General features: G+C 36.1%; 1 protein-coding gene across 6 annotated transcripts in view; it reads left to right on the top strand.

Moving 5' to 3' along the window:
• The window catches only part of Dennd5b (DENN domain containing 5B), a 184,838-nt gene that overhangs the window by 75,445 nt on the left and 96,601 nt on the right, over positions 1–12,792 (top strand). For all 6 annotated transcript variants that reach the window (XR_013422993.1, XM_078014940.1, XM_078014938.1 and 3 more), the window contains one exon: positions 2,478–3,144. Coding sequence is in view for 5 of the 6 variants with exons in the window: in XM_078014940.1 (XP_077871066.1) it covers positions 2,478–3,144 (667 nt within the window). In the remaining variant the exon portion in view is untranslated. The remainder of the gene's footprint in view (positions 1–2,477; positions 3,145–12,792) is intronic.

The raw sequence follows: 12,792 nt of genomic DNA on the forward strand, positions 1-12,792 counted from the left end.
ACTCCAAGGTTTTTATACTAGGCAAAGCAGATGGATGGATGGATGGATGGATGGAGATATACGGGGAACAGGCTTGGAGGAACAAATCAGGCTTTCAGTTTTGGCCATGGTAAATTAGACATCTTGATGGAAATAGTGAAGTAATTATTTAGTTAAGAGTAAAGTTCAGCTGGGCACTATTGTACACATCTATAGTCCCAGCAACTCAGGAGACAAGAGGATGACAATTACAAGGCCAGTTTGGACAACTCAGTGAGACATTATCTCAAAAAATAAAAAGAGCTAGGGCTATGTAGCTCAGTGATAGAGTACCCCTTTTCAATCGCAGTACCACAAAAGAAAAGAAAACCAAGATGTGATATAAATTTAGGACTTGGCTTCAGAGCCTAGAAATTTTAGGGAAAAAGGCTGGCCCATGATTTCAAGTGGTTATGAGGAGCAGTCAGTACACCCACCCATCTTCATGCTCAGTGAAAATTTGTTTTATTAATCCTGTCCATTAAGATTTTGTGGGTTTTTTTTAAGCAGTGGTAACCCAGAAATTTTAATACAAAACTCTACAAAACAAATTCAAATGGAATGTGCCTGAGGAAGGGAGGGAAGCTGTTCCCTGTTTCTCCTCTGACCTCTCACTACTTCCTAGACACTGAAGCATTGTCCTTTCCTTTTTGGACCCCTTTGAAAACCATTGTCTTTCAGTGCTGGGAGATGGATATTCTCAGATTTATCACATTCTAGGCTCCTCCTGCTAAAAATCCTTCAAAGGCTACCATTGTCTTCAAATTTCTAATAGGGGTCACCAAGGCCCTCCAGGAAGGCCCCTAATTATTTCTCTTGCTTTCTTATCACATCCCCCACCTTGCATTCTGTGCTCCACCCACACTGACCTGGTTTCACTTCCTCGAATCCATTTATTCTTCCTTCTTGGCTTTTCACCTATTGTTCCTTTGCTTAGAATCATATTCATCTGACCAGCACCTATTATACCCATCCTCAGGTTTCAATTTGGACTTCATTTTTATGTGATAGCTTTCTTTTTTTCCTAATATGCTTTCCTGCTATCTTTTTCTAAATCAACCTGCATTTGTCTTATCTTTGCACTTTGCATACTTTGTGATTTATGATTTTCTTTTTTTTTTTTTTTTTTACATTTGTCTTTCATCCTATGGGCTGGGACCTCCCTAGAAGCAGGGACCATGTCTTTCTCATCATTGTAGGTCAGCACGGGGTCTCATTTCCAAAGGCACTTAATAAACATTGACAATATGAAGGATGTATAACTTTTAAGGTGAATTTTGCTTTCTTGGTAATGCAGGAATTTGGGAGAGTGTCTAGATTTTGCACCAGATTGTTTATTAAATTGGAGGGAAAATAGAAAAATATAATAATGTATGATAAAATTATCTCAATGCAGAAAGTAGATTGCAGTACAAAAGTAGAAAAATACATAAAACAAATAAGATTATTTTTGAATATGATTGAATTACAAGTTCTTATTTATTTAATATATTTCTAATTTTCTGTAATTTATTTGAAATATTTTAAAGAATTTAGTATCTCATGCCTTTTAAGTATCAAAATGCATGAGATGCTAAATATAGAATCTTTAGCTTCTTGGGTAATTTTGTTCCCAAGTTTGAGTTAATTTTGCTAGTTCCCAAGACCTAGAACGTCAGTCTCTACTACAAATAATCAAAAATGTCTTGTTTCTTCTCTTCTGTGTCAGTATCAAAACGTTTTCATTTTCTGTTTATTTTTTTCTAATATAAAGTATCATATTGGGCTGGGATTGTGGCTCAGCAGTAGAACGCTCGCCTCGCACATGCGAGACCCTGGGTTCGATCCTCAGTACCACATACAAAAATAAACAAGTGAAATAAAGGTGTTGTGTCCAACTACAACTAAAAAAATAATTTTTTTTAAAAAAAGTATCATGTTGTTCAAAAAAAGCAAAGATGGTACTGTTGGTTTTTTAAACTTTTTTCCCATTATCAAATGAGCCTTCACTTTTTTCCCTTTTCCTTTGAAGCATCATATTGCCACAAAAATGGTACTTAACTATTTGTAAAGTGTTTTGCATACTCCATCTTCAGTTTATTGATGTAGCAACTGTAAAAGTAACTGAGGTTCAGAGAAGTTACATGACTTGTTCAAGGTTACAAGCTTGGTTAGAGGTTTTTGGGACCAAAAGATCTTCTCAATCTTAATAAAACACCTCCTTGTAGTACCCACACAGTGATTATTTTTCTGATATATGCATGTATATATTCCTTTTAAAAATACCTTTATCTACATGTAAGTGAGCTTACAATGTATTTCTAATATAAGGCTATTGCTAAAGTTAAAGCTAGATTAAAAACCTGTCCTTTTGAATTCTGTAATGTTAAAAAAAAAAAAAAAAGCCAAACATCTTTTTTTTCAGGTTTGAAGTTGTTTGTATGTTGTATTCTGATGCTTTCTCCCCATTTCCTCTACAGTTATGCATGCCTAAAGGGCTATCATTCAGAACCCAAAATGAAAGTAAAGACCCTCAGTTTCACTCATTTATAATTACCCGGGAAGATGGTTCTCGCACCTACGGTTTTGTTCTCACTTTTTATGAAGAAGTTACAAGTAAGCAAATCTGCACAGCAATGCAGACACTCTACCAGATGCACAACGCTGAGCAATACAGCAGTGTTTATGCTTCATCCTCATGTAGCATGGACTCACTGGCAAGCAGCATTGATGAGGGCGATACAACTTCCCTTTTGAAACTCCAGCGATACAACTCCTATGATATCAACAGAGATACCCTGTATGTTTCAAAAAGTATATGCTTGATCACACCACTACCTTTTATGCAGGCCTGCAAGAAATTCCTCATCCAACTTTACAAGGCAGTTACCTCACAGCAGCCACCACCCTTGCCGCTTGAGAGCTACATCCATAATATTCTTTATGAAGTACCTCTTCCACCTCCAGGGAGATCACTGAAATTTTATGGTGTTTATGAACCTGTCATCTGCCAGAGGCCTGGGACCAATGAACTCCCCCTCTCTGACTACCCTCTTCATGAAGCTTTTGAGCTCCTGGGTTTAGAGAACCTGGTGCAGGTTTTTACCTGTGTTCTTTTAGAAATGCAGATCCTCCTCTACTCACAAGGTAGGTGTTATTTTCCCAAAGCAAGTATTTACATCCTCAAATACTGGATTTCCTTGAGCTATATTGCTAGAACCATGTAATTAATGGTCAGGAGTTTTTTCTGTTTTGTGTAAAAGGAACTGGTATGGATGGAACCAATAACTACATGTTGTTTCTCTTTGAGTTGGCAGTGCTATAGAGAAAAACAGGAAAGAGTACAATAATATTACCTATACCAGTTTGGACATATTTAATTTTTAATGGAAATAGCCCTTTTTTCCTGATAATATATAATCCTCATTAAAGAAACATTCTTTTCATGAAAGTGAAGAAAACCAGTTACTATGAGGAGGGATATATAGACTTCCCATTTTTTACAAATCAGTAAAGGTTCAGATGAAAATTCAGCTGACATTGGAAAGGAATAAATGAAATTGATGACTCTGAAGTGTCTTGAAGCAATCAACTTAGGAACTTTGCCTGTGGGAACATTTCACTTGAGAGAAGAAGAGAAGTTGTACAGGCATGAAAAAGACAAGACTTTCCCAGTTTAACTAATAGTTCTGCCAGAGGGTGTGTGTGTGTTTGTTATCATTGTGATATCTTTTATTCATAAATTTCCCTACACACTTGAAAACTAACAATCTGGGTTTTATTTTTCCAGTACATTAACGTCTACTAATGTTAAGCTTAGACAAGGATACCGGTTCCCATCTGAATATGAATTTACAGAAGAAATAGAGATGTCATGTCCTAAGGGGTAGTGAATTGAAGAAAATTATAAAATAGTACCTGTACCTTGATGGATCCTTTGAAAAATGTGGCATAAATATTTGGGTTAGCATTTTGCTAACTTGTATTTAGGCTGGCAGAATTCTAGTGCAATCTCCTGACTGCTGCTGTCAGGCTTATTTTACCACTTTTCTTTTTTTATTTTTCTATTTTAAATTATAAGTGAGGCTGAGCCAAGTTAGCTATATTTGTACTTTCCCATCTTGTGTGTATGTTGACACTATTTGTGTGTTGACAACCCTTCACAAGGTTGTGTTTTCTTCAAGTTTATCCTACGTAATGTTCTTTGATAATATGTTCTAGTGTCTCAGTTTTTGTTGACAGGAAGTTCTTCTCTGATAGCCAGTCTAAATTTGTTTTCTTTCTTCTTGCTCTCACTTTTTTAGTGCTCATCATTACTTCTAAATCACCTACTAGGAACTGATAATTTTAACTTCAAGTAACTCCTCTTCCTAACATTTTTCCCTGAAGAAGGTAGAGTTGAAGAGTCACATCATGTAGTATTCAAATTTTGGAGTATTTCAATTTTTAGATTTTTGAATTAGGAATGCCCAACCTATATTGGTTTTAGAAGTCATAACAATCCTGGGTTCAAATTCTGCCCTATCCTTTAGTAACTATAATGATGGGCAAGTTACTTAATTTTCCTAAGTGTCAGTACCCTTATTTTTATGAGGATAACAGTCCCCATCCTGTCTCACTGATTTATTGTGAAGATTAAATAAGAAAACCTGTACAAAGCGCTTGGAATATAAAGTGGCACTAAATGGAAGAGAAGCTGATATTACTGTAGTTATTGTTAGTTTAATATAATCTTCTGTAAATTATGCTTATCTTAAGTTGTGGAGGTCCAACATATTACTTAGTTTAAACTACAGCTTTTAAAAAATTACATAGTCAAGACATTTGTTTGATCTGGGGTCTTGCTAAGGGTAGAGCACTTGCCTGGTATGTGCAAGGCTCTGGATTTGATCCCTAGCAGCATAAACAGAGTCAAAAGGCTTTTGTTCCAGGATTAAGAGCCTGACAGGGCTGGGGTTGTAGCTCAGTGTGTGTGAGGCACTGGGTTCGAGCCTCAGCACCACATAAAATTAATTAAAGTAAAGGTATTGTGTCCATCTACAACTAAAGAGCCTAATAAACGGGCTGGGAGTATAACTCAGTGATAAGAGTGCTTGGCTAGCATATGTGAAGCCTCAGGTGATGTGATGTGATGTCCTCACCACAAAGGAGTGGAAAAATACTAATAAATGTTCTTTTATCCTTTGTACTGTGCTTTTTTTTTTTTTTAAGAAAATTTGCCATTATGATACTTCCTTTGTTAAGTAGCAGTTTATTTTTCACTTGCTTATCTGAACTGAGCCTCCATCTTTCTACTCTGGTTTGCTTGTCCCATTTGTTTTAAGTAATCTGCTGAAGTTTTAGTTGATTAATACTACCAATTGATTTTAGTTGTAAATGAAGAAAAATGAGTATTTATGGACATGTTTTTGTACTCTGAGTAGTTTTTGGTAATTTGGTCTGGTCTTTTGCTGAGAATATAAGAGACTGAATCCTGAAATAATAGAACTAGATTTTTTTTTCTTTTTTTGTGTGAGATGGGATCTTGCTAAGTTGCCCAGGCTAGACTCGAATTTGCTTCCCGAGTACCTGAGAATTTAAGTATGCACCATCATGTTCAGCTCTTAGAACTATATTTTTTCCCCTATGTGCATACAGTAAAGGCAGGGGTGGGGTGCAGATACAATGATTAACTAAAATCACTTGATATCAGGAATTGTGCTAAAGAAATGTATGTACATATGGGGGTTTTCCCCTACATTTAATCCTTTTACAATTAGATAGTGCTGTAATCCATGTTTTGTTAATGAGGAAATTGAATCTCAGGAAAGTTAAGTAATCTGTTTAAGATCATATAGCAAATAAGCAATGCGGTGGCACCAAGAATTGGGCTTGGATCAGTTTTTGTCCAAGTACTTAACCACCACATTAATTGTATTGCACACTGCATTTAGCCTTTCTTTACCTGTTATCAATATTTATTTTTAAATTATGAACTCATTTTTTGGCTCGGTTATAAAGGTGTTGTGCTAAATACTTGCAAATATGAAATGAAAGCTATGTGTAAAAGCAAGTTTTAACATTGACAATCTCTCTCCCATTAGAGAAAGACATTCCATTTAAATACATGAGATGAAAGAATCATTATGTTGATTTGTGCTCTGGTCCCTTCTTTCAGTCTTCCTGACTCTGTGTAAGGGGATTAAAGAACATTTTATACTTCATTTCTTATTCACTGATAAATCTATGCCATAAAATTTAAAAAAAAAACATTTCAAGTACTGAACAATTACCATGAAAACCCAAAGTGTATCAGAGTAGATGGTTTTCAGTGATGAAAATTTCACTCTAAACTGATTTGAAATTCTGGTCTACAGCCTATTTAAACAGATTCAATCTGTTATTTAGAGTGTGTGTATATCATAGTCACTTTGCAGTGGTAATAAGCTAGAAACTTTAAGTAGAGAATTCATCCAGGTGGAGAAGGCTCTTTCCTGGAACCCCAAATTAAAAAAAAAAAACACTTTTGCTGGGCTCGATGGTGCACGCCCATAATCCCAATGGCTCAGGAGGCTGAGGCAGGAGGATCGTGAGTTCAAAGCCAGCCTCAGCAACTTAGTAAGGCCCTAAGCATCTCAGCGAGACCCTGTCTCTAAATAAAATATAAAAAAGAGCTGGAGATGCGGCTCAGTGGTTAAGGGCTTTTGGGTTCAATCCACAATGCAAAAAAAAACAAAACACAGCACTTTCTTCTATAGCCTGGAAATATGTGGAGCTAGGACAGTGGAAAGAACAGAGTATGATTCTCTTTTCAAAGAATAGTAGAAGAATGAAATATGGGGAATTTAAAACATCATTGTGTAACTTTCTTTCTACTTTATTTTTTAACTGGAGATTGAACCCAGGGGCACTACTACTGAGCTACATCCACAGACCTTTTTAATTTGAGACAGGATCTCACTAATTTGCTGAGGCTGGCTTCCAACTTTTGATCTTCCTGCTTCAGTCTCCCAGGTCACTGGGATTTCTGATGAGCACCATCATGCCTGACTAGTGGTCTGACTTCCAATACCTATAATTAAAGCCTTAGGAATATTTAGGGGCCTTGCCTACCTCCTTTGGCTCTTCACAAAGGAAGTTAACAGTTCCACACTGCATGCCTGTGTGTGTTTGTTACGCTTTACTCCCTCTGCCCCTAAATTTCCCCTCACTTTTGTAAATTGTGTGTGAATTAAAAATCTTGTCAGAAAGTGGAAGCTAGTTTCAGTTTTCTTGAAGAAATTGTGAGGCTGCTAATCCCAAATTGCTAGTCATGCTCAAATGGACATCATATCTTATTGGTTGTAGAATTTATAAATCATAAAAGCAATTCTGATACTTTGATGGCAGAGAGTAAGTTTCTGTGACCTGGATTCTGAAAGTAGTACAATTTGACCAGCCAATATTTTAACACCATTTTTTGTGATGAATGTAATCTTATTAAAAATTATTCGTGATACTTTTTAAACAGTAAGGAAGACTTTATTTGGGTCAGTTGAAATAGGCATATGGGACTACCCCACATAGGCTTCCCTTTAATAGTCCAATTTTCCATTGCCCATCTACCTGACCATATGACCAGGTCATTGGCTCCTGCCCATGAGTGAGTAAAAACCTAGACACAGGAACTTTTACCATTGTCAATTCTCTCATCACTGCTGAAAAACCAGTATGCAAGTCAGCCCACTAAGCTGATTTGTTTGGAGTGATGGCCTTCCAAACAGGATGTTGTCCGTTCACCTTGGAATTATCATCCATATATCAAGCAGCTCCTTTTGGTTAGTCAAGTGGTGTTTATAGGTACCATTCAAGTGACTGTAGAACCTGGCAGTGTCTCTCACAGTTCTAGTTTATCCCTAGGGGAAAAGAGGCCCTCTCCTTCGTGGAATATCCTTACATTCCCCATGTAATAAGATCCAGAATAAACTATTTCCATTTCACTTTAGAACTGTTCTGAGTAAAGCCTTCCACAGCAAATTGAATAAGGCTTTTCAGACAATTCAGTTTTGCAACAGTAATATTACTTGAGTTGCCCATTAATAGGAACTTCCTTAACTGCAGCATTTGACCTGGATAATGGACATATTCTGTGGGCAGCTATTCTGATTATTATAAAGCCAATCTCACAGGGCTGTCATATAAAACCTATAAAATGCTTCATCTGAGGTATTCCACTTGGCATTTACAAGTGAAGTCAAGCAGTCTCCCCAGGTAAACAGAACTCATAGTGACTTTTATCCAGTCTGTGAGCCTGGTTTTTCCCTCAAGAATAACTTGGGTATCTGGATCATAAATCCCCATGTGTGATTGTTCTGTAGTGAGCCTGTGAGTCTTATGTCAACTATGCAAGTCAAAGTATGTTCTTCCTGTCTATAGCTCTTAAAAACAAAGATACTGTCCCTAAATTAGTCACTATTATAAAAGTTCTTCAGGAAACTGGTAATAGTGATACACAAAATGAGAGAAAACTTGATTCACACTGTATCCCCTGGTTTCAGTAGTTTCTTTTCTTTCATTCTGTGTTTTGTTTGTTTGTTTGTGTTTGTTTTAGTACCAGGGATTGAACTCAGGGGCACTTGACCACTGAGCCACATCCCCAGCTCTATTTTGTATTTTATTAGGAGACAGAGTCTCAATGAGTTGCTTAAAGCCTTGCTTTGGCTGATGCTGGTTTTGAACTCAAGATCCTTCTGCCTCAGGCTCTTGAGCCACTGGGATTGCAGGTGTGCACCACACGCCCAGCAGTAGTTTCTTATTTTGCCCTTCCCTTAGCAGACCACCTTTTTGGTGATCAGAAGTCTTAGAGGTACTCTGTTGTTTCTATATTATTCTTCCATTCAAAAGTAGCTTTGGAGCTAATGGTCATTATCAGACTGACTTGAAATTTGAAGTTCATCCATTGTCAAGATCTTGATTTCATTTTAGTTCTTACATACAACATAACCAAGGAATTTTGTGTTTTACTTTTTTCTTACTGGCTTATGTTTCCTTAACTATCCAGTGGATCAACTCCATAGGAGTTGGACACATGTCTAAATTCTGAATGTAAACTTTTATGTTTGGTCACTGATCCTAGCACATTTGTGATTTCTAGGTAGGTAACCATATGCCTACCTACCTAGAAATCAAAGGTTCCCCTCCTTTTATTCCTCTTCCTAAACTATATGTTTCTAAGAGTCTGGATCATGCTAGAAATTGCATGTTTTCTAACACCAAATGAAGAAGTGTTTTCTGAAACCAAATGAGAGGTTTTTTCCTCCCTGACACCAACGAGTTCCGATGCTATCTGGGTACTCAACAACCCAATTCAGTTCTAACACTACTGAGAGATAATTTCAAACTCCACGAGTTTAAGAGTTAGTCCTGGGCTGGAGATGTGGCTCAATCGGTAGCGCGCTCGCCTGGCATGCGTGCGGCCCGGGTTCGATCCTCAGCACCACATACCAACAAAGATGTTGTGTCTGCCGAGAACTAAAAAATAAATTAAAAAAAAAAGAGTTAGTCCTACAAGACTTCCCTCACTTCTGATTCTAGCCCCAAACAGAGTGCCTGGACTCCATTTCTTTCCAGCTGACTACAAATTTAGGAATTTCTGCCACCTAGATTGGATAACTTTCTAGAATGATTCCCAGAACTCAAGAAAACACTTTACTCACAAATACAAAGTTAACTGTTTTGCTGTGAAGAATACAACTCAAGAATAGCCAAATGGAAGTGATACACAGGGGTTAGGGTAGAGATTCAATGGCTTCTTCAAGTATGTTACCTCACCTCAATATGTTTACCAGCCTGGAAGCCCCCCTATTTCTTATTTGTAAAAATTGATTTTGTGTATATTTAAGGTATGCACATAATATATGGAGTACAGATAAATAGTAAAAAGGATATTATAAGGAAGCAAATTAAGATATGCATCATCTCACATAGTTACTCATTTGTGTGTGGGGCGTGAGGGGCAGGAGCAGCTAAAATTTACTTATCTAGTATGAATCCCAAATGTAGTATAGTTTTATTACCTATAGTCCTCATTTCTAGAAGGACTATATATTTCTAGACTTATTTCTTCTTCAATAAAGTTTTGCTCAGTTGTCTTTTCTTAGGATATTTTTCTTAAGCTTTCAACCAACTAGCATAAAGTCTTAATATGTTTACTTATTTTCTTTTATTTATTTCTCTATTTATTTATTTTTAGATGTCGATGGACTTTATTGGATTCATTTATTTGTATTTGGTGCTGAGAATCGAATCCAGGGCCTCATACATGCTAGTCAAGTGCTCTTACCACTGAGCCACAAACTCTAGCCCTCCTTATTTTCTCAGTCATTGCTATATCTGTCCCTCTTTCCATTCCTAATACTATTTATGTGTGCCTACTTTTCCCCCAATTATTTTTACCCCAAATGTGTCAATTTGATTATTCTTTTCAAAGAAATAGCCTTTATATTCATTGGTACTCCATATTGTATCTTCTTTTTTTTTCTGTTTTGCTAATTTCTGGTTTTATTTTTATTCTCCCTTCTACTTCCTTTGGACTCATTAAATACCTTTTTCATCCCCTCACCACTATGAGCATACTTTTTCCATTTTTTATTGGTGTGTTATAAGGATACTTAACAGTGGGATTCATTGTAACAAATTCATACATGCTTACAATATTACAATTTATTTAGTCAATACAATACAATTTACAGTACAATTTAGTCAGTGTAGTTCCTCAGGATTTCCTCTTTCTCTCCTCTCCTCTCTTCCTTTGGTCCCTTTTTTCTACTCTTATTAGTCTCCCTTTGATTTTCATGAGATCCCGCCCCTCACCTTTCTTTTCCTTTTTACTCTCTACTTTTCACATATGACCCTTGACTTTCTCAGTTTGGCTTATTTCATTTAACATAATGCTCTTAAGATCCATCCATTTTCCTGCAAATGACATAATTTTATTATAGCCAAATAAAATTCCATTGTGTATATTTATCACATTTTCTTTGTCCATTCATACATTGATGGACACCTAAATTGGTTCCATAGTTCAGTTATTGTGCATTATGCTGCTGTAAATATGGATATTGCAGGTATCACTGTAGTATGATGACTAATTCTTTAGAATAAATACCATAGAGTTGGGCTGGGGTTGTGGCTCAGTGGTTGAGTGCTTGCCTAGCATTTGTGAGGTCCTGGGTTTGATTCTCTGCACTGCATACAAATAAATAAAGGTCCAGTCGACAGCTTAAATAAATAAATAATGCCAAAGAGTGATATAGTTGGGTCATATGGTGGTTCCATTGCTACTATTTTGATTTCCATGCTGATTTCCTTGGTGCTTGTACTAATGTACAGTCCCTCCAATAGTGATCCTTTTCCCCTACATCCTCTCTAGCATTTATTATTGTTTGTATTCTTGATGGCTGCCATTCTAACTAGAGTTAAAATCTCAGTATGGTTTTGATGTACATTTCCTAATTGCTAATGATGTTAAATGTTTTTCATATATTTGTTGGCCATTTGTATTTATTCTTTTGGGGGTGTCTGTTGCATTCATTTGCCCATTTATGAATTGGGTTATTTGTGGGGGGTTTTGGTGGAATTTTTTTCCAGTTCTTACATATTCTGATTGTTAAAACTTTGTCAGAAGAGAGCTAGTAAAGAATTTCGTTTTGTGGTTATTTCTTCATATTCTTTTTTTAAAAAAAAAATTTTTTTTTTTTAGTTGTTGATAGACCTTTATTTTATATGGGGTGCTGATAATCGAACCCAGTGCCTCACATATGCTAGCTAGGCAAGTGCTCCACCACTTCCCACCACAATCCCAGCTCTCTTCATATTCTTAACTGTTTCCTTTGTTGTATAGAATATTTTTAATTTTATGCCATCCCGTTTATTAATTCTTGGTATTATTTCCTTAGCTATAGGAGTTCTATTGAGGAACTCATTGCCGTGCCTGTATTTTGAAGTGTTGACCTTACATTTTTTATTACTATAGCTCTGTAGTATAATTTGAAGACAAATATTGTGAAGCCTACAACATTGCTTTTTTGGCTTAGAATTGCTGTAGCTATTCTGGGTGTTTTATCCTTCCAAATGAATTTTAGGACTGTTTTTTCTAGTTCTATGAATAATGTCATTGGTATTTTGATGCGCATTGCATTGAATCTGTGTATTACTTTTGTAATATGGCCATTTTAACAGTATTGATTCTGTTTTGTCTATGAACATGGGAGATCTTCCATCTCTTGTCTTCCTCAAGTTCCTTTTTCAGTTTCTATAGTTTTTCATTGTAGAGGTCTTTTACCTCCTTGGTTAGATTTATTCCTAAGTGTTTTGTTTGTTATGGCTATTGTAAATGGGATTATTTTTATTTCTTTTTCAACATATTCATTATTGGTATACAGGAAAGCTATTGATTTTTGTATGTTGATTTTATAACCTGCTACTTTGCTAAAAATTTTTTTATTAGTTCCAGCAGTCTTCTGGTAGAACTTTTTGGGTCTTCTAAATATAGGATCATATCATCTGCAAACAGGGATAATTTTACTTCTATCTTTCTATTTATATCCCTTCTATTTCCTTCTCTTGTCTAATTGTGCTGGCTGGAATTTTTTGAGTAATGAGAATGGACACCCTTGTCTTGTTCCAGATTTTAAAGGAAATCCCTTCAGTTTTTACCCATTCTGTTGGCTTTGGAGTTTATCATATATAGTCTTTATAATGTTGAGGTAAGTTCTTTCTATCCCTAGTTTCTTAAGTATTTTTGTCACAAATGGGTGCTGATTTTTGTTGAAGGCA

This window comes from Ictidomys tridecemlineatus, chromosome 6, assembly GCF_052094955.1.
Source record: "Ictidomys tridecemlineatus isolate mIctTri1 chromosome 6, mIctTri1.hap1, whole genome shotgun sequence".
Lineage (NCBI taxonomy): Eukaryota > Metazoa > Chordata > Mammalia > Rodentia > Sciuridae > Ictidomys > Ictidomys tridecemlineatus.